This window comes from Scyliorhinus torazame, chromosome 2 (genome assembly GCF_047496885.1).
Source record: "Scyliorhinus torazame isolate Kashiwa2021f chromosome 2, sScyTor2.1, whole genome shotgun sequence".
In the NCBI taxonomy this organism is placed as follows: Eukaryota; Metazoa; Chordata; class Chondrichthyes; order Carcharhiniformes; family Scyliorhinidae; genus Scyliorhinus; species Scyliorhinus torazame.
The window spans coordinates 399,665,773-399,692,081 of record NC_092708.1 but is presented as its reverse complement, the minus strand read 5'-3'; the positions used below and the strand labels follow the sequence as shown (position 1 = coordinate 399,692,081).

At 45.6% G+C, this 26,309-nt stretch overlaps 1 protein-coding gene across 3 annotated transcripts in view; it reads right to left on the bottom strand.

Moving 5' to 3' along the window:
• The window catches only part of ttll5 (tubulin tyrosine ligase-like family, member 5), a 602,008-nt gene extending 579,250 nt beyond the window's left edge, over positions 1-22,758 (bottom strand). The window contains exons 1-3 of one of the 3 annotated variants that reach the window (XM_072494443.1): positions 22,629-22,758; positions 7,889-8,095; positions 1,729-1,835 (exon numbers count right to left, since the gene is read on the bottom strand). In XM_072494443.1, coding sequence (XP_072350544.1) covers positions 1,729-1,835; positions 7,889-7,950 — 169 coding nt within the window. In that variant the 5' untranslated portion in view covers positions 7,951-8,095; positions 22,629-22,758. Of the gene's footprint in view, positions 1-1,728; positions 1,836-7,888; positions 8,096-14,592; positions 14,637-22,628 lie in introns of those variants that run through there. The other 2 variants (XM_072494444.1, XM_072494451.1) reach the window with 2 other exon arrangements.
• Positions 22,759-26,309: the final 3,551 nt, after the last annotated feature.

Sequence of the window (26,309 nt, the reverse complement as noted above, 5' to 3'; positions counted from 1 at the left end):
ATCACAATTCCCAAAAAGTTATTATTTTGCAGCAAGTGATTAGGAAGGCAAAAATATATGTTGTTAATTATTCCAAGGGGAGTGGAATATAGATGTAGTGATGTTTTACTACAGTTGTACAGGGCATTGGCTAGACCACATCGGGGGTACCGTGTACATGTTTTGATCTCCTTACTTAAGAAAGGATATAATTGCGATAGAAGCAGCTCAGAGGTTCACCCATCTGGTCCCTGGGATGAGGGGGTTATTTTATGAGGGAGGGTTGGATGGGTTGGGCCAGTTTAGAGTTTCGAAGATTGGGAGGTGTTGTTAGTGAAACATACAAGACCTTGAGGGTACTGGATACAGTGGATGCTGAAAGGATGTTTCCCCTTGTGGGAGAGACTAGAACAAGAGGGCACATTTCAAAATCCCCCATTCAAGACGGAGATGAGGAGAAATATTTTCTCCAAGGGTTGTGAGTCTTTGAAGCTCTCTCACTTCCCCAGAGCATCGGAAAGGCAGGATTATTGAATATTTTTGAGGCAGAGGTAGATAGATTCCTGACTAACAAGAGAATCAAAGGGTATCAGGGGTAAGCAGGATAATGGTGTCCCTGCCACAACATGATCTTACTGAATGGTACAGCAGGCTCAAGAGGACAAATAACCTTCTCCTGCTTCAAAATTCCTCTGTCCGTTGTACGTATGTTCGCATGTTCGTAAGGCAATTCCTCAATATGTTATTTCAACAGCACTGTTAGCCAATTCAAAACAGATTGCTGTTCCATTTTGAAAGTTTTTCCCGTTTCAAATTGACTTTTTTGTGCATTTTGGAATTGCTTAGAGATCAGGATAGTGTAATCCCATAGATGTTGGAGGGAATGGACAGGATAAATCGAATGGCTATCCCCGGTTTGTGGGTTCTTGTGACCTTCAGGACTCAGAATCCTATATAGCAGGAAGGATGGAACAAAAAACAGATGATATGGAATGGTAAAAGGGAAGAGACGGAGCCCTGAAGCCATGGTCAATGAGATTGGCTGTTAAGGAGGCTTTAAAAGTCAGAGAGGAAAGTGTCAAAGTGAAATGTTTTTTTTGACTGCCAGACACTGATGACCTTGTTGTCAAGACATCGGCTTTTGATCGTGGAGCAGGACTAAATTCAGAAATGTTAATGATTTTAAGACATCTACACTGTGAACCAATCAATCAAGAATCTTGATAAAGGTGGTAATATTCACAATATATCAAGTGCTGTTAATGCTTCTGTTCACTGTTTGTTTGATGAAATGGATGATAAAGAGGATTCCACACACACGCGTGGGCTGTTGATAAACACAGGTGGAAAATGTTGAGTCTTCACTCTACGGTTTGCTCTCCTCACTCTGGAGAACCCTTGTGTTAGCTACAGGCAAAGACAAGTTTGCTTCACCTCGCTCGGGGTTTGATTCCACCTCGATCAGACAGATGAATGGTTAATCAGTCCTTTTTTTCATAAATTTAGAGTACGCAATTCATTTTTTTCCAATTAAGGGGCAATTTAACGTGGTCAATCCACCTGGCCTGCACATCTTTGGGTTGTGGGGGCGAAACCCACGCAAACACGGGGAGAATGTGCAAACTCCACACGGATAGTGACCCAGAGCCGGGATCGAACCTGGGACCTCGGCGCCGTGAGGCATCAGGGCTAACCACTGCGCCACCGTGCTGCCCATGGTTAATCAGTCCTGACGGTAATTATACATACCTCCAATTAAGCGCAAGGTGCCATCCTTTGTTACAATGCCATCTGCATAAAAAACTAAGGTAGGTATCATCCGATTGCCGCCTCCCCACCGAATGCATGGGTGGTCCCTGCAAAATAAAACACATTTTTTTAATGGGTTGGGTCGGTTTAGGGTTCAGAAGATTGAGAGCTGAGGTTAGTGAAACATACAAGATCCTGAGGGAACTGGACAGGGTGGATGTTGAAAGGATCTTTCCCCCTGTGGGAACTCTCTCCATTAAAAAAAAACCTTCTCAGAACAAATACAGATTACATTACCTCGTCACCTGGAACTGTCCATTCTAATTTCATTCCCCTGTATCCTTTTATGCACTTCCACAGTTCCAGAGGGTTTATAGCTAAATGGCCTTTTGAATCTGTGCAGTTCATAATGAGGGCATTCCAAAACTAACTGCACAATCACGTTTCTCTGTTACAAGTGTTTTATCTTGTCTCGCCTTAAAGGGGACAACAGTCTCGACTTCAGCTCCTTCCTGTGAGAAAAGTATTCCATTGTTGGACCTCTATCTGTATTAATAATCACAAGACCCGAGTACGTTCTGTGTATTGGACAAATGACCACATAACCAGAATATTAGTTCAATTATTGTTTATTATTAGACATAGACTTGGTTCTATACTTAATAATCTACACGCTACTACATATTAAACTATACCTAACAGCTTGAATGACCTTTACTTAACTTTCAAGTGACCAGCCCTATGCAGGTTAGATAAGGCCTTTATCTGGTTCCCCACGTGTGGTGGATGGAAGTTGTCAGGTGCGTCTGGGCTGAGGCTCATCCTTCTGGTCGATATACTATAGTTGGTGGGGCAAAGGCCAGTCCCAAAAGAGACAGAGCATTGGTCGCGCAGTTTCTCTTATCCTCCGCTCTTTCGCACTCTTTTGGGCGGTCCCAACTCGGGATCCAATGGATCAATAGGGTTTCGATCACCCTAATCGATTCTGGCCAATTAGAGGCGGGTACCTAGATAGCTGGGCGAATCCTGGTTGTTATTGTTCAAGGCACTTATGCACTTTCAAATAAGGTGAATAGTTACTGCTGCTATGTTTCAATCTGAGTCTAATTGTCCTGGGGCGAACGGTGATTCAGCAGGTGCAAGTTTATGTACAGGTTGGTTTCCTTTGCACAATACATACAAGCTGGGTATCGTCAGTGTCCCAATCTGACCACAATTCCCATTATCCTTTGCGGGCGGCCAATTTAGATGGCCACACCATGTTCCAACAACATTACTCTTTCTGAATGTCATCTTTTCAAACTTGTGCAACAGAAGAGTTAAATCTGGGAAAATGTGAATTCATCCAAGGCAAATCAAAATACATCTTTTTACAATGGGAGACTCAGATCTAGAATCATCAAATCATAATGGCACAGAAGGAGGGTATTCAGTCCATCCAGTCCTTGCCGCTCTCTGCAGAGCTGCTCTACCCCCACAGCCTTGCAATTTCATTTCCCTTAAACACTAATTTCCTTCTTAAATTACTCAGTCTCCATTTCCACCACCTTCATAGGCAGTGGGGTCCAGGTCACTGTCATTCCCTGCGTTAAAATAGTTCTTCACACACCCCTATATTCCTTGCCCTAAACCTAAATTTGTCTCCCTAGTCTTTGTACCACCAGCTAATTGAAACACCTTTTCCTCGCCTACCTTAATCCAAATCTGTCAATCTTGTACACCTCTCATCAGATCGCCCTTCAATCTCCTTAGTTCAAAGAACAAACACAGTTTCTTCAACCTAACCCTCATAGCTAAAATCCCTCATAACTATTCTGGTACATCTCCTGTGCAATCTATCAAGGACCCACATGCTCTTCCTAACGTATGGTGACCAGAACGGACTACAGTATTCTTGTTGTAACCTAACCAAAGCTTTATAAAGGTTCAGCATATCTTTCCTGCTTCTCTGCTCAATGCCACTATTTAAAAAGTCCAAAATCCCACATGCTTTGACAATTATTCTCTCAATATGTCCTCCCACCTTCAAAGATCTATGCACTTCCAGGTCACTGTGTTCTTGCACATCTTTTAGAACTGTGCTATTAAATCCATCTCGACTCTTCCTATCCCGTCTGCATCACCTGACACTTCTCTATCTGTCTCCCTGTCCTCTCACCAATTGTAGTTTCTGAAACCTTACCTTTTTTTTTATAATTAAGGGGCAATTTAGCGTGGCCAATCCACCTACCCTGCCCATCTTTGGGTTGTGGGGATGAAGCCCACGCAAACACGGGGAGAATGTGCAAACTCCGTACGGGCAGTGACCCAGAGCCGGGATTCGAACCCGGGTCCTCAGCGCCACAGTCCCAGTGCTAACCACTGCGCCGCATGCTGCCCCCTGAAACCTTACTTACTAGCCTATTGTTATAGAAATATCTTACAGCCTTTATGAATAAGGATGTCATACTTGCCCCCTCCAATCCTCCATATCTAGGGACGATGATGGCAAGTCCTTCCGCTATCTCGACTTCCCACTTGCTTTAGCAACATGAGATGCAAGCCATCTACTCCAAACACACTCACTCTTACGCATGTCCAGCCATTCCAGTGCACCCTTGCCCCTTCCCCATCAATTACCCTGGCATCTCAGTAGATGACATGCATCCCTTTGTAGCGATCTAGAGTAGGAGCCCCATATGGTTGCTTCCTTCGCTAGCCCCAGAGCAGAGGCCACCTAAATGGCTCCCCTGGCTGAAATCAGCTAAGCACAAACTAGAAATCAACGTCCATATCTTCTGGAGTATGTAGCTTAGTGCTTCACCGAACAAAGACCAGGGGAGGGCACAGACATGTGAAATAAAGCAATATTTTATCCTTCGGAGTATAACCTGATCACAGTGGGAAAGATCCATTCTCTACCGTAGGAGATTGCACAACACGACATATTCTTTCTAACACTCTAAAAAAGACATTTCAGCCACAAAGCTGCAAAGAGGTTAGAGCAGTGACACAAACACAAATCCAGTTATATTAAAGGCACTCAGTCCAGCGAGCTGGTGTACCTCGGGCTCTTACTGCTGACTCTGCACTGCTACGCTTTAGATTAAACCCGAATACTGTACCGCCTTTTTCACAGTCTAGAGAAGACAGGAAAGAAGGTTGATGTTATACAAAACACCCACAAAACTCTACAAAAGACATTAACACAAGGACTTTTTAAAAATCATCCCATAATCATTGAATAAGCCATAAAGGCCATTAGAAAGGTTTCCAAATAATACTATGTCCCTCTCTTTCCCGAAAGTTCTGCAAACCTTTCCAAGTACTTAAATAAATTCCCATTTAAAGGTGACAGTAGAATCCGCTTCCACCACTTCTGCAGCAGTTCCCTGCTTCTCCTGAACTGATCTCAATGTCATAGAAATCTAAAAGCCCTCCGTCCTGTACCACTTTCCCAGCCACAGGGTAACTGGCCTTATCCAATTATACCTGTACTTTACCTACATACATTCTCCCCGTGCTTGCGTGGGTTTCGCCCCCACAACCCAAAAAGATGTGCAGGTTAGGTGGATTGGCCAAGCTAAATTGCCCCTTAATTGGAAAAAAATGAATTGGGTACTCTAAATTTCTTCTTTTTCTTTTAAAAATCCTATTTTGCCTACTATACCTGGGCCAGGCCCGTCTATAACCTCACATCCACGTAGTGTGGAGCATGGTCAGAGATTACCATTGCAGAGTATTCCACTCCCTCCACACATGGACGTGCCCGTGAAGATGTCAATGCGGGAATATACTTTTATACTTTGTGGACTTGGGAAGAGAAGGAGAATTTCTCCCTCCACAGGTCCAGACAGTTCTCTCCACCACCCCCCTCCAAATCTGTTCCGTAAAGACTCTCGGTTCCCTTGCCATTACAGATTGCTTCCCCGATTGGGGGCTGGATTTGTCCACCCGTGGGCCCGGGGATTGCTGTCATGGTATTTTTGATAAAGTTTGCGCTGTCCCAGTCAGGAGCAGAAATATTCACAAGTACCACCAGTGCCCCTTCCAGGAAACCGCTGACCATTACATACCGTCCCCCCGGAAACCTTCTCCCTTCTGACTACAACCCTCAACCCTTTTTCATCTGATGTCATTGGTAGCCACATTGACCGTGGGGTAAAATAGCAGGCTTGCTTCTCTTACGTTCTATGCATTTATAGTATGTCACAGAGCCTGATGGTTGTTTTTCACAGCTGAAATGTACATTGCATAGAAATTTCACACTATTTTAACCTACTGAAACCAAAACCTAACAAGGCTATCTCTTTGGAAGCCATTGGGCAGAACTCTGAAGAAAGTGCAGTGAAGAACAAGACATGAAAATGAGCTGTAGGAGTGCTGCCTTAATGCATTCATGGTGTATCAATACAATGAGTCACGCTGACAATGCCTCACACACCAGCTCTGTCAAGATATATTAACAGCAATGTAACAGAATCCCATTCTTTTTCAGCATTGAAAAGAGGCAGTTGTTATGGGCCAGGGTTTAGAGAACCCCAAAGTGTATCATGGAGTTCACCTGACCCAAACTTTTAATAGATTGTGGTATGGGGAGCACACGGCCCACTCTACAGGTGTGGTACAGCAGAAATGGAAAAGTATTTTTTAAAGCAAAACAATGTTTATTCTATGAACTCAAGTTAAATACTGTGAGCAATTTTGGGCCCCACACCTCAGGAAGGACATACTGGCACTGGAGCGGGTCCAGCGGAGATTCACACAGATGATCCCAGGAACGGTAGGCCTAACATACGATGAACTTCTGAGGATCCTGGGATTATATTCATTGGAGTTTAGGAGGTTGAGGGGAGATCTAATAGAAACTTACAAGATAATGAATGGCTTAGATAGGATGGACGTAGGGAAGTTGTTTCCATTAGCAGGGGAGACTAGGACCCGGGGGCACAGCCTTAGAATAAAAGGGAGTCACTTTAGAACAGAGATGAGGAGAAATTTCTTCAGCCAGAGAGTGGTGGGTCTGTGGAATTCATTGCCACAGAGGGCGGTGGAGGCCGGGACGTTGAGTGTCTTTAAGACAGAAGTTGATAAATTCTTGATTTCTCGAGGAATTAAGGGCTATGGAGAGAGAACGGGTAAATGGAGTTGAAATCAGCCATGATTGAATGGTGGCGTGGACTCGATGGGCCGAATGGCCTTACTTCCGCTCCTATGTCTTATGGTCTTAAACTTTTTAAAACATAGTGAACATCTTAGCAACCATTAATTCAAATACAACCCCCAAAGAATACAACACTAAGTAATCCTTTACGCTTTCCTTTTAACATCCAGAAGACTTTTTTAAAAAAACTTTCAGCAGAAGCACATCAGGTTAAAGTCACTACTAAGAGCAGTTATTAGTTTTAAATCACCAGGATCGATTTACATTCTTTAGATTACAGAGAGAGACTCTAATACCTCTTCTGGCTGTGACTGCAGCTATCCAGCTCTGAAAACTAAACTAAAACACACCCTGCAGCAAACAGCCTAAAACAAAAGTAAAAAGCTGACAGACAGCCCAGCTCCACCCACACTCTGACATCACTGATGAACACCCATTTCTTAAAGGTACATTTCTTAAACACCCATTTCTTAAAGGTACTCTCACATGACACAGTATACCCGCTGTGGGTGTAATACACGTCAATGTACTATTAACCACTGTGGATGTCAATTATCTTGTGAAGGGAACTGCTGGTTAAACATGTGACATTGATTATCCTATAAATACAGACAGCTGGAGCACCTTGTGGTGAGAGTTTATTGTGGGTTAGTATTTGTATGGAAATGTCTCACAATAAACCAAGTTTGAACCTAAAAGAGCAGACTGGATTGATTCTGCTGCCGTAACCCCAGTCGTAAATAACACTCCGGAACAGATGGAGAAATGGGAAAGCTGGGGTAACAGCAGGTGGTTTCGTCAAAATTGAGATGAAAGCTGCACGAAATGAGAGAGTGCCTTACTCTGCGCAATTCTACAGCACTGGCTGATGGCGCCATCACCACCAGGTAACCGGAGGGGTACAAGAGGCGGGAGTCAGAGGAACAGAGTGGAGCAGATGGGAAAAGTTGTACGGCAAAGGGAGACTACACCGAGATGGGCACGGTCGTGGAGAGGCTGAAACAGGACCTTACTTACTCATGCTCCTCCTCATCAGATGCAGTGGAGGAATCCTCTGGCACGTGACTTACGGCAGGCATTCCCACCCGGCTTCAGTTTAAGACCAAACCGCTTCAGGTGATATCCTTGGGCTACTGAAGGTGTCACCTTCTTGGCAGATGCAACATATCCATCCTGCTCCACTTCAGGTCATTCATCAGCAGGCAATCCATTCAACCATCTTCACTGGGAAAACAAAACAGATACTGGTCAGAATATTAGGCAATAAGAGTTTTTTTAAGCATGTCCAATCTGGTCTTCTATAATAATCATTCCTCCTGCCTATCCCTACCAGTTCCATTGATGGTTTCCACTACAAATGTTAACCTGCAAAGGAGAATTGAAGGGCTGTGGGGAAAAGTCAGAAGTGGGACTGAGTTTTGCTTCAAAATCGAGCAACAGACACAAAGGGGCAAAATGGCTTCCTTCAGCACAGTAACCATTCTATGATTCCATGATTTTACAATTAAGAAGTTTTACAACACCAGGTTAAAGTCCAACAGGTTTATTTCGAATCACTACTTTTCGGAGTGTAGCTCCTTCATCAGGTGAGCACTCACCTGATGAAGGAGCGGTGCTCCGAAAGCTAGCGATTCCAAATAAATCTTTGGCTTTTAACCTGGGGTTGTAAAACTTTTTACCGTGCCCACCCCAGACCAATGCCGGCATCTCCACATCTCAGCAATAGAATGCCCAGATCATCTGTTTGTGTGATATTGATTTGAGGGATAAGTATTGGCATCAGGACACCAGATATAACTCACCTGCCCTTATTCAAAATAGTGCTCTGTGGGTATACCTACAAAGATGGAGTGCAGCGGTTTAAAAAGGTGACTCCCTACCACTTGCTCAAGGGAAATGCAATTAGTAATTAGTGAAGCGTAACCAATGTCAACAACGCTCACATCCCATGAACTAAAATAAAAACACTGCTCACAGTATGTCAGGTGTGGTCTAATTAGGGCTTTCGATGGCTGATACATGACTTCTATCCTTGAATTCTAGTCCTCTAAGGATTAGGCCAAGAAGAAAAAGCAAGGGGAGTAGGACTAATTGTGCAGCCCTTCCAATCAGCCAAATGCAAATTGGGCTAAATACCCTCCTCCTAAACTGCCCCGTTCTATTAATTCTGAAAAAAGGAATGAATGCACAGTACATTTGGCAGTACTGGTGCAGGTGTCAAACAAATTGAAGTCAAGGCATTGACACTAGTATTAAAATGTAACCCATGTGTGGGAAAGAATCGTGTATTCGTGACAGCTCAGTCAGCCCTTATTCCCCCATCCTACCATCCAAACCCATAGGAGTCATCAGGAAAAAAAGCTAACTCATTGGTTGTCCGATTCATATTTCATTAAACCAACATATTGTCTCATCCCATTATCACTAGCAAGGACCATGAAGGCGAACAATTAGAACATTGAAAAATACAGCACAGAACAGGCCCTTCGGCCCACGATGTTGTGCCGAACTTTTGTCCTAGATTAAGAACAAATTAATCTACACTATATCATTTTACCGTAATCCATGTACCTATCCAATAGCTGCTTGAAGGTCCCTAATGTTTCCGACTCAACTACTTCCACAGGCAGTGCATTCCATGCCTCCACTACTCTCTGGGTAAAGAACCTACCTCTGACATCGCTCCTATATCTTCCACCATTCACCTTCAATTTATGTCCCCTTGTAATGGTTTGTTCCACCCAGGGAAAAAGTCTCTGACTGTCTACTCCATCTATTCCCCTGATCATCTTATGAACCTCTATCAAGTCGCCCCTCATCCTTCTCCGTTCTAATGAGAAAAGGCCTAGCACCCTCAACCTTTCCTCGTAAGACCTACTCTCCATTCCAGGCAACATCCTGGTAAATCTTCTTTGCACCTTATCCAAAGCTTCCACATCCTTCCTAAAATGAGGTGACCAGAACTGCACACTACTCCAAATGTGGCCTTACCAAGGTTTTGTACAGCTGCATCATCACCTCACGGCTCTGAAATTCAATCCCTCTGCTAATGAACGCTAGCACACCAAAGGCCTTCTGCACAGCTCTATCCACTTGAGTGGCAACTTTCAAAGATCTATGAACATAGATCCCAAGATCTCTCTGCTCCTCCACATTGCCAAGAACCCTACCGTTAACCCTGTATTCCGCATTCATATTTGTCCTTCTAAAATGGACAACCTCACACTTTTCAGGGTTAAACTCCATCTGCCACTTCTCAGCCCAGCTCTGCATCCTATCTGTCTCTTTGCAGTCGACAACAGCCCTCCTCACTATCCACAACTCCACCAATCTTCGTATCGTCTGCAAATTTACTGACCCACCCTTCAACTCCTTCATCCAAGTCATTAATGAAAATCACAAACTGCACAGAACCCAGAACTGATCCCTGCAGTACACCACTGGTAACTGGGCTCCAGGTTGAATATTTGCCATCCACCACCACTCTCTGACTTCTATCGGTTAGCCAGTTCGTTATCCAACTGGCCAAATTTCCCACTATCCCATGCCTCCTTACTTTCTGCATAAGCCTACCATGGGGAACCTTATCAAATGCCTTACTAAAATCCATGTACACTACATACTCTTCTATTGCTTTACCTTCATCCACGTGCGTGGTCACCTCCTCAAAGAATTCAATAAGACTTGTAAGGCAAGACCTACCCCTCACAAATCTGTGCTGACTATCCCTAATCAAGCAGTGTCTTTCCAGATGCTCAGAAATCCTATCCCTCAGTACCCTTTCCATTACTTTGCCTACCACTGATGTAAGACTAACTGGCCTGTAATTCCCAGGGTTATCCCTATTCCCTTTTTTGAACAGAGGCACGACATTCGCCACTCTCCAATCCCCTGGTATCACCCCTGTTGACAGTGAGGACGAAAAGATCATTGCCAATGGCTCTGCAATTTCATCTCTTGCTTCCCTTAGAATCCTTGGATATATCCTGTCAGCCCGGGGGACTTGTCTATCCTCAAGTTTTTCAAAATGCCCAACACAGCTTCCTTCCTAACAGGTATCTCAAGTTTACCAGTCTGTTTCACACTGTCCTCTCCAACAACATTCCCTCTCATTCTTAAATACTGAAGAAAAGTACTCGTTCAAGACCCCTCCTATCTCTTCAGACTCAATACACAATCTCCCGCTACTGTTCTTGATTGGACCTACCCTCGCTCTAGTCATTCTCATATTTCTCACGTATGTGTAAAAGGCCTTGGGATTTTCCTTGATCCTACCTGCCAAAGATTTTTCATGCCCTCTCTTAGCTCTCCTAATCCCTTTCTTCAGTTCCATCCTGGCTATCTTGTATCCCTCCAGCGCCCTGTCTGAACCTTGTTTCCTCAGCCTTACATAAGTATCCTTCTTCCTCTTAACAAGACATTCAACTTCTCTTGTCAACCATGGTTCCCTCACTCGACCATCTCTTCCCTGCCTGACATGGACATACATATCAAGGGCACGTAGTATCTGTTCCTTGAACAAGTTCCACATTTCAATTGTGTCCCATGTTCCCAACTTATGCACTTCAATTCTTGTCTGACAACATCGTATTTACTCTTCCCCCAATTGTAAACCTTGCCCTGTTGCACGCACCTATCCCTCTCCATTACTAAAGTGAAAGTCACAGAATTGTGGTCACTATCTCCAAAATGCTCCCCCACTAACAAATCTATCACTTGCCCAGGTTCATTACCAAGTACTAAATCCAATATGGCCTCCCCTCTGGTCGGACAATCTACATACTGTGTTAGAAAAGCTTCCTGGACACACTGCACAAACACCATCCCATCCAAACTATTTGATCTAAAGAGTTTCCACTCAATATTTGGGAAGTTGAAGTCACCCATGACTACTACCCTGTGACTTCTGCACCTTTCCAAAATCTGTTTCCCAATCTGTTCCTCCACATCTCTGCTTCTATTGGGGAGCCTATAGAAAACTCCTAACAAGGTGACTGCTCCTTTCCTATTTCTGACTTCAACCCATACTACCTCAGTAGGCAGATACTCCTTGAACTGCCTTTCTGCAGCTGTTATACTATCTCTAATTAACAATGCCACCCTCCCCCCACCTCTTTTACCACCCTCCTTAATCGTATTGAAACATCTATAACCAGGGACCTCCAACAACCATTTCTACCCCTCTTCTAACCAAGTTTCCGTGATGGTCACCACATCGTAGTCCCAAGTACCGATCCATGCCTCAAGTTCACCCACCTTATTCCTGATGCTTCTTGCGCTGAAGAATACACACTTCAACCCATCTCCGTGCCTGCAAGTATTCTCCTTTGTCAGTGTTCCCTTCCCCAATGCCTCACTACACGCTTTGACGTCCTGAACATCGGCTACCTTAGTTGCTGGACTACAAGCCCGGTTCCCATCCCCCTGCCAAATTAGTTTAATCCCTCCCTCCTTAAAAGTGTTCATCTGCGGCACTGTAGCAAAGTGGGTAGCACTGTTGCTTCACAGCGCCAGGGTCCCAGGTTCGATTCCCGTCTTGGGTCACTGTCTGCACGTTCTCCCCGTGATGTGAGGGTTTACTGCCACAAGTCCCGAAAGACATACTTGTTAGGTGAATTGGACATTCTGAAATCTCCCTCAGTGTACCCGCACATAGAATTTCCATAGACGTTACATAAGAACATAAGAACTAGGAGCAGGAGTAGGCCATCTGGCCCCTCGAGCCTGCTCCACCATTCAATGAGATCATGGCTGATCTTTTGTGGACTCAGCTCCACTTTCCGGCCCGAACACCATAACCCTTAATCCCTTTATTCTTCAAAAAACTATCTATCTTTATCTTAAAAACATTTAATGAAGGAGCCTCTACTGCTTCACTGGGCAAGGAATTCCATAGATTCACAACCCTTTGGGTGAAGAGGTTCCTCCTAAACTGAGTCCTAAATCTACTTCCCCTTAATTTGAGGCTATGCCCCCTAGTTCTGCTTTCACCCGCCAGTGGAAACAACCTGCCCGCATCTATCCTGTCTATTCCCTTCATAATCTTATATGTTTCTATAAGATCCCCCCTCATCCTTCTAAATTCCAACGAATACAGTCCCAGTCTACTCAACCTCTCCTCGTAATCCAACCCCTTCAGCTCTGGGATTAACCTAGTGAATCTCCTCTGCACACCTTCCAGTGCCAGTACGTCCTTTCTCAAGTAAGGAGACTAAAACTGAACACAATACTCCAGGTGTGGCCTCACTAACGCCTTATACAATTGCAGCAGAACCTCCCTAGTCTTAAACTCCATCCCTCTAGCAATGAAGGACAAATTTCCATTTGCCTTCTTAATCACCTGTTGCACCTGAAAACCAACTTTTTGCGACTCATGCACTAGCACACCCAGGTCTCTCTGCACAGCAGCATTTTTTAATATTTTATCATTTAAATAATAATCCCTTTTGCTGTTATTCCTACCAAAATGGATAACCTCACATTTGTCAACATTGTATTCCATCTGCCAGACCATAGCCCATTCACTTAGCCTATCCAAATCCCTCTGCAGACTTCCAGTATCCTCTGCACTTTTTGCTTTACCACTTATCTTAGTGTCGTCTGCAAACTTGGACACATTGCCCTTGGTCCCCAACTCCAAATCATCTATGTAAATTGTGAACAGTTGTGGGCCCAACACTGATCCCTGAGGGACACCACTAGCTACTGATTGCCAACCAGAGAAACACCCATTAATCCCCACTCTTTGCTTTCTATTAATTAACCAATCCTCTATCCATGCTACTACTTTCCCCTTAATGCCATGCATCTTTATCTTATGCAGCAACCTTTTGTGTGGCACCTTGTCAAAGGCTTTCTGGAAATCCAGATATACCACATCCATTGGCTCCCCGTTATCTACCGCACTGTTAATGTCCTCAAAAAATTCCACTAAATGAGTTAGGCATGACCTGCCCTTTATGAACCCATGCTGCGTCTGCCCAATGGGACAATTTCCATCCAGATGCCTCGCTATTTCTTCCTTGATGATAGATTCCAGCATCTTCCCCACTACCGAAGTTAAGCTCACTGGCCTATAATTACCCGCTTTCTGCCTACCTCCTTTTTTAAACAGTGGTGTCACGTTTGCTAATTTCCAATCCGCCAGGACCACCCCAGAGTCCAGTGAATTTTGGTAAATGTACAGTGCAGAAGGAGGCCATTCGGCCTATCGACTCTGCACTGGTCCTTGGAAAGAGCACCCCACTTAAGCCCACACCTCCACCCTATCCCCATAACCCAGTAATTCCACCTAATCATTTTAGACATTAAGGACAGTTTAGAATGGGGCTGGTTTAGCACACTGGGCTAAACAGCTGGCTTGCAATGCAGAATAAGGCAACAGCGCGGGTTCAATTCCCATACCGCCCTCCCCGAACAGGCACCAGAATGTGGGACTAGGGGCTTTTCACAGTAACTTCATTGAAGCCTACTTGTGACAATAAGCGATTATTATTATCCACCTAACCTGCACATCTTTTGGACTGTGGATTTTCACAATAACTTCACTGCAGTGTTAATGTAAATCTACTTCTGACAATAATAAAGATTAGAAAGATTATAATTATTTCAGGGGTACAATACCACCAGTGTTTGTCTGCAAAATTTCAATGGCAGAGTATCAGGTGCTAATTCGACCAGAGAGGACATCAAAGTCAATGCTATTTTCACCAGATACTCACACATGCATTTCATAGTAGTGGGTAACTGCTGAACAGGAATGGAAAGCCTGGTTGACTTCTTCCTTTCATAGTCCAGAGGTGCCAAGTGCAACTGTAAAGGAACAACAGACAGCACACTCTGGAGATGCTATTTCAGTGCCGGTCAGTCCACACCGCTCTAACCATTTTGACACTTTTGGAAGTGTAACAGACACAAGGGGTAGATTTGACCGATCTCTATCAATGCAAATCAATTACTTATCAACAAGGATTGGATTGGATTTTTTTTACTGTCACGTGTACCGAGGTACAGTGAAAAGTATTTTTCTGCGAGCAGCTCAACAGATCATTAAGTACATGGGAAGAAAAGGGAAGAAAAGAAAATACATAATTGGGCAACCTACCTTCCGAAATTCTTAAAGATCATTGCAATTTTTAAAGATCATTGTGAATCTTCTGCACAGTGTTTGATATGGATGGTGCATTTATTGATTTTAGCTTTCACTCATGCATTCTTATTTTAACAATGATGCAAAGCCAAACAAGCTACAATCACACTACCTGACAGGAGGTATTGATCTGTATGACGAATGGCATTTGTTTGAGGCACTAGCTGAATTTAAAATTCCTAAAATCCTCAATCCTCAAAAGGAAGCGGTGGCAGGGTGTTCAATCAGTCGCACAAAAGCTTTTCATATCTAGAGGGTTGTGGATAAGCCTGGGGTAGACAGACTTTTGGTGTCTCAAGGAATTAGGGGATATGGGGAAGAAGCAGGAAGTGAAGTTGAAAACAAAGATCAGCCATGGTCATATTGAATGGTGGTGAAGGCGCGATGAATGTGTGGCCTACTCCTACTTCTTGGGGAACCCAAGTTCAAAACCTACTCTGAACTCCTGTGCATCTCCCTCCCTATTTCCACCTTCATAGAATCCCTACAGTGCAGGAGGTGGCCATTCAGCCCATCGAGTCTGCACCAACTCTCTGAAAGAGAAGCTACGCCAATCATTCAGCATTCATGGTATCCCAGACGTGGAGGGTTTCCCGACACAATATGTGGATAGGCCGACAAGAGGGGGGGCCACATTGGATTTGGTACTGGGTAATGAACCGGGCTAAGTGTTAGATTTGTTTGTGGGAGAGCACTTTGGAGATAGTGACCACAATTCGGTGTCTTTCACTATTGCAATGGAGAGGGATAGGCCCATACGGCAGGGCAAGGTTTATAATTGGGGGAGGGGTAATTATGACGCGATTAGGCAAGAATTAGGGAACATAAGATGGGAACAGAAACTGTCAGGGAAAGGCACAAATGAAAAGTGGAGCTTGTTCAAGGAACAAATACTGCGTGTCCTTGATAGGTAAGTCCCTGCCAGGCAGGGAAGAAATGGCCGTGTGAGGGAACCATGGTTCACAAAAGAGGTTGAATGTCTTGTCTAGAGCAAAAAGGAAGCGTGTGTAAGGTAGCAAGGAATGAGCTAAAGAAAGGGCTTAGGAGAGCTAGGAGGGGGCATGAGAAGTCCTTGGCGGGTCGGATCAAGGAAAACCCCAAGGCTTTTTACTCTTATGTGAGAAATAAAAGAATGACCAGGGTGAGGTTAGGGTCGGTCAAGGACAGTAGTGGGAACTTGTGCATGGAGTCAGAAGAGATAGGACAGGTGTTGAATGAATACCTTTCTTCAGTGTTCACCAAGGAGAGGGGCCATGTTTTTGAGGATGAGAGTGTGATACAGGCGGGTAGGCTGGAGGAGGTAGATGTTCTGAGGAAGGATGTATTAGCAATTTTGAAAAACCTTAGGGTCGACAAGTCCCCTGGGCCAGATGGGATATATCCTAGGATTCTTTGGGAGGCAAGGGATGAGATTGCAGAGCCTTTAGTTTTGATCTTTGGGTCCTCACTGTCCACGGGGATAGTGCCAGAGGACTGGAGAGTGGCGAATGTTGTTCCTCTGTTCAAGAAAGGGAATAGGAATGACCCTGGTAATTATAGGCCAGTTAGTCTTACTTCGGTGGTCGGTAAGTTAATGGAAAAGGTCCTGAAGGATAGGATTTATGACCATTTCGAAAGATGCAGCTTAATCCGGGATAGTCAACACGGATTTGTGAAGGGTAAGTCTTGCCTCACAAATTTGATTGAATTCTTTGAGGAGATAACTAAGTGTGTAGATGAAGGTAGAGCAGTTGATGTTGTATACATGGATTTTAGTAAGGCGTTTGATAAGGTTCCCCATGGTCGGCTCATGAAGAAAGTAAGGAGGTGTGGGATAGAGGGAAATTTGGCCAATTGGATAAGTAACTAGCTATCACATAAAAGAGAGGGTGGTGGTTATGGATGGAAAATTTTTCAGACTGGAGGCCAGTTACCAGCGATGTACCACAAGGATCAGTGCTGGGTCCTCTGCTATTTGTGATTTTTATCAATGACTTGGAGGAGGGGGCTGAAGGGTGGGTCAGTAAATTTGCTGATGACACCAAGATTGGTGGAGCAGTGGATGAGGTGGAGGGCTGTTGTAGGCTGCAAAGAGACATTGACAGGATGCAGAGCTGGGCCGAAAAATGCCAGATGGAGTTTAACCCGGATAAGTGCGAGGTGATTCATTTTGGTAGGAAAAATTTGAATGCGGATTACAGGGTCGACGGCAGGGTTCTGAGGAATGTGGAGGAACAGAGAGATCTTGGGGTTCATGTCAACAGATCTCTGAAGGTTGCCACTGAAGTGGATAGAGCCGTGAAGAAGGCCTATAGTGTGTTTGCGTTTATTAAAAGGGGGCTTGTGTTTAAGAGCCGTGGGGTTATGCTGCAACTGTACATGACCCTGGTGAGACCACATTTGAAGTAGTGTGTGCAGTTCTGGTCACCTCACTAGAGGAAGGATGTGGAAGCATTGCAAAGGGTGCAAAGGAGATTTACCAGGATGCTGCCTGGTTTGGAGGATAGGTCTTATGAGAAAAGGGTGAGGGAGCTAGGGCTTTTCTCTTTGGAGCAGAGGAGGATGAGAGGCGACTTAATAGAGGTTTATAAGATGATGAGGGGGATAGATAGAGTGGACGTTCAGAGATTTTTTCCTCGGGTGGATGTAGCTGTTACAAGGGGGCATAAATATAAGCATCAGGGTGGGAGGTATAGGAGGGATGTCCGAGGTAGGTTCCTTACTCAAGAGTGGTTAGGGTGTGGAATGGACTGCCTGCTGTGATAGTGGAGTCGGACACTTTAGGAACTTTCAAGCGGTTATTGGATAGGCACATGGAGCACACCAGAATGACAGGGAGTGGGATAGCTTGATCTTGGTTTCGGACAAGGCTCGGCACAACATCGAGGGCCGAAGGGCCTGTTCTGTGCTGTACTGTTCTATGTTTCTATGGAACAGCACCCCCTTCCACAAGTGAGCAATTTATGCAGTCTATGCAGATGAATGGTTGACGCATATTTGGACCGCCCCATATCACCTTTCCTCGAAAGGTCTGGTAGAGCAGGCAGTGCAAACCTTTAAGAGGGACAGAGGGGCATTAATTGAATTCTCAGACCATGCTGCATGTGATGACCGGGATAGCGCGAGCAGAGCTACTGATGGGCCGATGGCTCCGAACCCATTTAAGCTTCACATTTCCCTTGGCTTTTATAAGTCCCAAATGAGAACCTCTCTCTTTCGCCAAGCTTTTGGTCACCCCTCTCATTATCTTTTGGCTTGGCACCCGTTTCTAGCTGATCACACAAGAATTAGAGGAGGGCAGAAATGCTGGACAGTTGAGGGGCTGGAGGATATTACAGATATAGGGAGAGGCAAGGTTAAGGAGGGATTTCAAAACAAGGATGTGAATTTTAAAATCAAGATGTTGCTTGACCAGGAGCAACAAACAGATGGATGATTGGGGAAAGGGTCTTGCAGCAGAGTTTTAGATGACCTCATGTTTACACAGGTAAAATGTGGGAGAGAAGGCAGTAGTGCATTGTAATAGTAGAGTCTGCAGGTAACAAAAGCATGAATGAGGGTTTCGCAGGGAAACTGAGTCAGGATTGGAATCCGGTAAAGTTTCAGAGTAAATAAGCAATCTCACTGATGGTGGGAATGTATGTTTGGAAACTTACCTCAGGGTTAAATGTGCCACCAAAGTTGTGAACAGACTGCTTTAGTCGCAGACTGGTGCTAGGGAGAGGGATGGAGTCTGTGACTAGAGAATGGAGTTTGGAGCAGGGATTGAAACCAACAGCTTCAGTCTCCCCAATATTTAACTGAAAGAAATTTCTGCTCATCCAGTACGGATTGCCAAGGAGGAGGAGGGATAGTTTGTCACAGTTACACAGTATGTCCTTTGTGACTTTAATAAGAGCTGTTACAGGGCTGCGCGACAGATGGGAGGGTAGTGCACAAGTGGAACTGTTTCAAGTTGGTAAGCTTGTGAGTAGTGGAGCACTGCAATGATCTGTGCTGGGGCCCAATGCAATTCATGACTTACATGCAGAAACAAAGAGTAATGAAGTTTGCTGTTGATACCAAGCTAGGCGGAAAGGTAAGCTGTGGTGAGGACAGAGAGAGGCTGCAAAGAGACTTGGACATGTTAAGTTAATGGACAGCAAGTTGTAATGTCGGGAGGTGTGACATTATTCACTTCACTCATGAGAACGGAAAAGTGGATTTTTTTTAAAAACATGTGAAACTCGTAAGGGTAAATGTTCAATGAGACTTGGGTGTGCTTGTAAAATGAACACAAGTTAGCATGCAGGTGCAGCAAGTAATTAGAAAGTTAAATGGCGTGTTGACCTTTACTGCATCTGTAATATTTTTAACAGAAAACAGACCTGGTAATAAGACATACACAGAACACAATCATAGAATCGCGACAGATGCAGGAGGCAGCCATTCGGCCCATCAAGTCTGCACTGACCCTCTGAAACAGCACCCTGTCTAGGCCCACTCTACTACCCTATCCCCGTAACCTGCTCATCTTCGGACTGTGGGAGGAGAGGAAACCCAAGCAGACACGGGAAAACATGTAAACTCCACAGTCACCAGAGGCTGGAATTGAACCCGGGTCCTTGGCACTGTGAGACAGCAGTGTTAACCAGGGTCCCTGAGGCTGTGAGACAGCAGTGTTAACCCAGATCCCTGGTGAACATAGAACATACAGTGCAGGAGGCCATTCGGCCCATCAAGTCTGCACCGACCCACTTAAGCCCTCATCTCCACCCTATACCTGTCACCAAATAACCCTTCCTAACCTTTTTGGTCACTAAGGGCAATTTATCATGGCCAATCCACCTAATCTGCACGTCTTTGGACTGTGGGAGGAAACTGGAGCACCCGAAGGAAACCCACGCAGACACGGAGAGAACGTGCAGACTCCGCACAGACAGTGTGTGACCCAGCGGGGAATCGAATCTGGGACCCTGGCGCTCTGAAGCCACAGTGCTATCCACTTGTGCTACCAAGTGCCAAGCTTGAGAGGTGCATCGATTTACTTCTGCTCTGCCCAGCAGTAACTTTCTACATCCTCAGGGTCGGAGAGGGAAGCCAGCGAGCCGATCACCTATCTACTAACCCACAGAGACACGAGACCTATTGAAGGATACTGGCGGTCCAGATCTTACTGGGAGACAGCAGTATTAACCCGGATCACTGGCGCTGTGAGACAGCAGTGTTAACCCAGGTCCCTGGTGAACATAGAACATACAGTGCAGGAGTACAGTGAGGCAACAGTGCTAATCCTGGGTCCTTGGTGCTGTAACAGAGTAGTGTTAATCCGGGTCCCTGGCGCTGTGAGACAGCAATGTTAACCCGGGTCACTGGCAGTGTGAGGCAGCAGTGTTAACCCGGATCCCTGGCACTGTGAGGCAGCAGTGTTAACCCGGGTCCCTGGCACTGTGAGACGTAGTGTTAACCCGGGTCCCTGGCACTGTGAGACACCAATGTTAACCCGGGTCCCTGGCGCTGTGAGACAGCAGTGTTAACCCGGGTCCCTGGCGCTGTGAGACAGCAGTGTTAACCCGGGGCCCTGGCACTGTGAGACAGCAGTGTTAACCGGGTCCCTGGCACTGTGAGACAGCAGTGTAAACCCGGGTTCCTGGCACTGTGAGACAGCAGTGCTAACCCGGGTCGCTGCCGCTGTGAGACAGCAGTGCTAACCCGGGTCCCTGGCACTGTGAGACAGCAGTGTTAACCCAGGTCCCTGGCACTGTGAGACAGCAGTGTTAACCCGGGTCCCTGGCACTGTGAGACAGCAGTGCTAACCCGGGTTCTTGGCACTGTGAGACAGCAGTGCTAACCCGGGTCGCTGCCGCTGTAAGACAGCAGTGCTAACCCGGGTTTCTGGCACTGTGAGACAGCAGTGCTAACCCGGGTCGCTGCCGCTGTGAGACAGCAGTGCTAACCCGGGTCCCTGGCACGGTGAGACAGCAGTGCTAACCCGGGTCCCTGGCACTGTGAGACAGCAGTGTTAACCCGGGTCCCTGGCACTGTGAGACAGCAGTGTTAACCCGGGTCCCTGGCAATGTGAGACAGCAGTGCTAACCCGGGTTCTTGGCACTGTGAGGCAGCAGTGTTAACCCGGGTTTCTGGCACTGTGAGACAGCAGTGCTAACCCGGGTCGCTGCCGCTGTAAGACAGCAGTGCTAACCCGGGTTTCTGGCACTGTGAGACAGCAGTGTTAACCCGGGTCCCTGGCGCTGTGAGACAGCAGTGCTAACCCGGGTTCTTGGCACTGTGAGGCAGCAGTGTTAACCCGGGTTTCTGGCACTGTGAGACAGCAGTGCTAACCCGGGTCGCTGCCGCTGTAAGACAGCAGTGCTAACCCGGGTTTCTGGCACTGTGAGACAGCAGTGCTAACCCGGGTCGCTGCCGCTGTGAGACAGCAGTGCTAACCCGGGTCGCTGCCGCTGTGAGACAGCAGTGCTAACCCGGGTTCCTGGCACTGTGAGACAGCAGTGTTAACCCGGGTCCCTGGCGCTGTGAGACAGCAGTGTTAACCTGGGTACCTGGCACTGTGAGACAGCAGTGTTAACCCGGGTCCCTGGCACTGTGAGACAACAGTGTTATCCCGGGTCGCTGCCACTGTGAGACAGCAGTGCTAACCCGGGTCCCTGGCACTGTGAGACAGCAGTGTTAATCCGGGTCCCTGGCACTGTGAGACAGCAGTGCTAACCCGGGTTCTTGGCACTGTGAGACAGCAGTGTTAACCCGGGTCCCTGGCGCTGTGAGACAGCAGTGTTAACCCGGGTACCTGGCACTGTGAGACAGCAGTGTTAACCCGGGTCCCTGGCTCTGTGAGACAGCAGTGTTAACCCGGGTCCCTGGCGCTGTGAGACAGCAGTCTTAACCCGGGTCCCTGACACTGTGAGGCAGCAGTGTTAACCCGGGTCCCTGGCACTGTGAGGCAGCAGTGCTATCCTGACTCCCTGAGACAACAGTGTTTACCCGGGTCCCTGGTGCTGTGATGAGGAGATGCCGGCATTGGACAGTAAGAAGTCTGACAACACCAGGTCAAAATCCAACAGGTTTGTTTGGAATCACTAGCTTTCAGGGTCCAGAAACAGATATATAGACAAAGTCAATGATGCAAGACGATACTTGTGGTGCGAACAACTGTGCCACCCAATGAATGGGTGGAAACTTTCCAGAATTTCCAGTAACAGCCTCCCCGAACAGGCGCCGGAATGTGGCGACTAGGGGCTTTTCACAATAACTTCATTGAAGCCTACTTGTGACAATAAGCGATTTTCATTTCATTTCAGAATTTAACTGACTACATTATATACAAATAAATATATAGATGCACAGATGCCCCATAAATATATCTCATTTATAATATATCTGTACACATAAATGTATGTTTATAATCACACACATGTGTATCTATATTGTATTTTTAAGGAATACTCAGCAATGCTGAATAAACGGGTGCCAGGCGGCAGTGTCCGGCTGCAGAGTTGGGTGAAGCCGGTGCTGAATCAGTGGGAGCCGGGGGTGAGCCCGCTGCCTGGGCCTACCCCAGCCGCCCAGCCTGGGACTCCCGCCGGCACACTGCACCCCCCCTCCCGGCTGGGATCCCCTCTGTCCCTGCCATACCTGTGCCGCTCTCCCACTCTCCTTTCCAGTGCTATTCCCGCCGGGACAGACACCCTCTTGTCCGCCACAGCTTCGCCGCGTCGCCCTTGGTAACTGCAACCGCCTCAGCGCCGTCCCCCTGCCAACCAGCCCGCCCGCCACGCACAGCGCGCCTGCGCCACGACCCCTGCCCCGGGGGCTCCACTGCACTTGCGCAGCAACGGGCCCGTGGGCCCGACGCCCCAGAGCGCCTGCGGAGAGGCTCCGCCCCGACGCGCCTGCGCGCACTCTCGCCCGCGCCGGGGTGCGTCTGCGCCGTCCAGGGGCGCGTTAAACTGCCGTGTTCAAAATTCTCCTCAGAGCTTCATTGAAAATTATTACCGTCGTCAAACAACAAAAATGTTCCTGAAAGGGATCTTCAGACAATGAACTCTAATCCCCTCAATTCAGGGGACTGTGAGCTCGGGCGCAGCTGACAGGCAGGAAGGACCCCGGCTGAGCGGAAGGACAATCATGTTCAACAAGACGGCTGCCACCAGTCAAATGGTGCAAAACACATTCATTATTGAGGTGTGATTGATAATTCATCAAATTCACCCAGCGGCAAGAGGTAAAATAATTATGTCTGCCCTGGAGAGCGCCAACCCAACCAGACCCATCACTGTAATCCAGATTTACCCAGGGAGGGGGGTCAGACCCTTCACATCCCACCCGGATTACTGAAATCCGGATTTACCAGGGGAGGGGATCGGCCCCTCCACATCCCACCTGTTTGTGTTTATGCAAAGGTGAACTAATTCTTAGCATAAAGCATAAACCCCCTCAGAAGTCCATTGAATAACACCTAACCAAATTCAACATACACAGTTGTAGGTCATGGGAACTCCATGATATACTTTTGAGGTTTTTAAACCCTGGCCCATATCAAAATTGGGGGCTCATCCAGGATAAAAGTCTAGATTTTGTGATCGGGTTGGCTTAGTGAACTTAAAGACAATGAGGGTGAGCATATTTGTGTATGCTGTTCAGGTGTTTTATTCAAGTTTAAATAGGGTCTTTGTTGTGGGCAATGGGTCTTTCAGAGATTCAGAAGTTTTTGGGGGTGGAGAAGGTCATGTGCAGTACCTTACAAACGGAGACTGAAAAAAGGCTTTTAGATTTGGCAGTAACATTGCAGTTAACATTACCTGACAAAATTCAAAAAGAAGAGGTAATTGCAGCGTTAGCTGAGCATTTAAAATTGCCTGAGACACAGTCAGAATCATTGGAAATGGCAAGAATTCAAGCAGCTTGAACATGAAAAAGAATTAAAGCAGCCTGAATATGAAATGAGGGAAAAAGAAAGAGAAAGGGAGGTACAGATCAGGGAAAACGAAAAGGAGAGAGAAGAAAGGGAAAAAGTAAGAATAGCCCTAGCAGAACAAAAAGAAAGAGAAGGGGAGGTACAGATCAGGGAAAAGAAAAAGAGAGAGACGAAAAAGAGAGAGACTTTGAACTTCAGAAATCAGCCATGAAATGTGAAAGTCAGTTAAAATTGGCAGAGGTAAAGGGAAATGTACAGTCTGAGGATAGTGAGAAATAACGTCATAGTCGAAGGCTTGGTGGGGATCTATTTAAATATGTCCAAGCATTGCCAAGGTTTGATGAGAAGGATGTAGAACCCTTTTTCATTTCATTTGAGAAGGTAGCTAAACAAATGAAATGGCCACAGGATATGTGGGTATTACTGATTCAAACAACGTTGCTAGGTAGAGCTAGTGAAGTGTTTTCATCACTATCAGAGGAGGTATCTGGGATGTACGAGGAGGTAAAAAATCCATCTTAGGTGCATATAAACTGGTGTCTGATGCCTACAGACAAAGGTTTAGAAATTTAAGGAAAGAACCTGGTCAAACATACAAAGAGTTTGAAAGGATCAAACAGAGTAATTTTGATAGGTGGATAAGGGCTTTGAAAAGAGACAAAACGTATCAAGCTCTCAGAGAAATGATAATTTTTCAGGAGTTTAAAAATTCAATTCCTGATGTAGTGAGAACTTGTGGAAGAACAGAGGGTTCAAACTGCGAGATTAGCAGCAGATTATGAATTAGTTCATAAATCAAAGTTTGGTTTCCGACATCAGTTTCAGCCTATGAGGGGTAGAAACTGGGGAAAGGAGAAATATTCAGTTGGTAAAGGTAAAGGGGATCTGCTGGGAGATAATAAAGATAGTGTACCTCAGATTAAAAAAGAAATCCAGGAGGGTAGAAGAGAAATTAAAAGTTTCAGATGTTTTTACTGTAATAAACTAGACCATGTAAAGTCACAGTGTTGGGGACTGAAGAAAAGTTGAAGATGAAGGCTGATGTGGTGAAACAGGATAAGCCAGTGGTGTTTGTTAAAGTGGTAAAGGAAAGCCCAATTGAAACAAAGGAGGTGCAAAAGAATGTACAGCCTGATCAAGACGTGATTAATAAGGTTACCAGATCTCTTTAAAGAATTTACTTGTGTGGGTAAAGTTTACTCATGTGTACCAGGAGGAGTAGATAAAGGAGTTAGAATTTTAAGAGATACGAGAGCTAGTTGATCTTTGATGGTAAGAGATGAGGAGGTATGTAGTGTGAGGGGAATATTGCCAGAAAAGGTGGTAATATGTGGAATTCAGGGTGAGAAGAGTAGTGTTCCATTATATAAGGTGAGGTTGGAAAGTCCAGTGAAGAGTGGTGAAATGGTTGCAGGAGTAATAGAGAAACTATCTTGTCTAGGAATACAGTTTATTTTGGGTAATGATACAGCTGGATCGCAGGTGGGAGTGATGCCTACTGTGGTTGATAAGCCAGTGGAAAATCAAACAACTGAATTGTGGAAGGATAAAAATCCTGGGATTTTTCCTGATTGTTTAGTAACAAGGCACAGGTTAAGACAAGAGGAGAAATCAAAGAGTGAAGATGAAGTTGAAGTTCAATTATCAGAAACTACTTTTGATCAGATAGTTGGAAAAGAACAAGAATAGGTGGAGGATGAGGTGGATATTTTTAGTTCAGGAAAATTGGTGGAGTTACAACAGAAAGATATAGAAAGAAAACGGATGTATCAGAAAGCATACACGGAAGAGGAATCTGAGTGTATACCAGAATGTTATTACCTGAAACATGATGTCTTAATGAGAAAATGGAGACCTTTACCTATGCAGGCGGATGAAAAGTGGGCAGACATTCATCAAGTGATATTGTCGGTCGGGTCTAGAAAGGCGGCGTTGCGAGTTGCACATGAGGTACCAGTAGGAGGTCATTTGGGAGTAAGGAAAACCAAGCCAAAATACAAAAACATTTTTATTGGCCTGGACTACATAAAGATGTAGTTAAATTTTGTCGATCATGTCACACTTGTCAAGTGATGGGGGAACCTCAGGCGGTGATAAAACCAGCACCCTGAATACACATTCCAGCATTTGAGGAACCTTTTACAGGGGTCTTAATTGATTGCGTAGGACCGCTTCCTGAAACGAAACATGGAAATCAATATCTTTTGACTATAATGGATGTGGCTACTAGGTGTCCAGAGCCATTCCAGTATGCAATATTACAGCTAAAAAGATTGTGGAGGAGTTACATAAATTTTTTACGAGATATGGACTACCCACAGAAATACATGCGGATCAAGGATCAAATTTTACTTCAAGGTTATTCAAGGAAGCTATGGATAACATAGGAGTCAAACAAT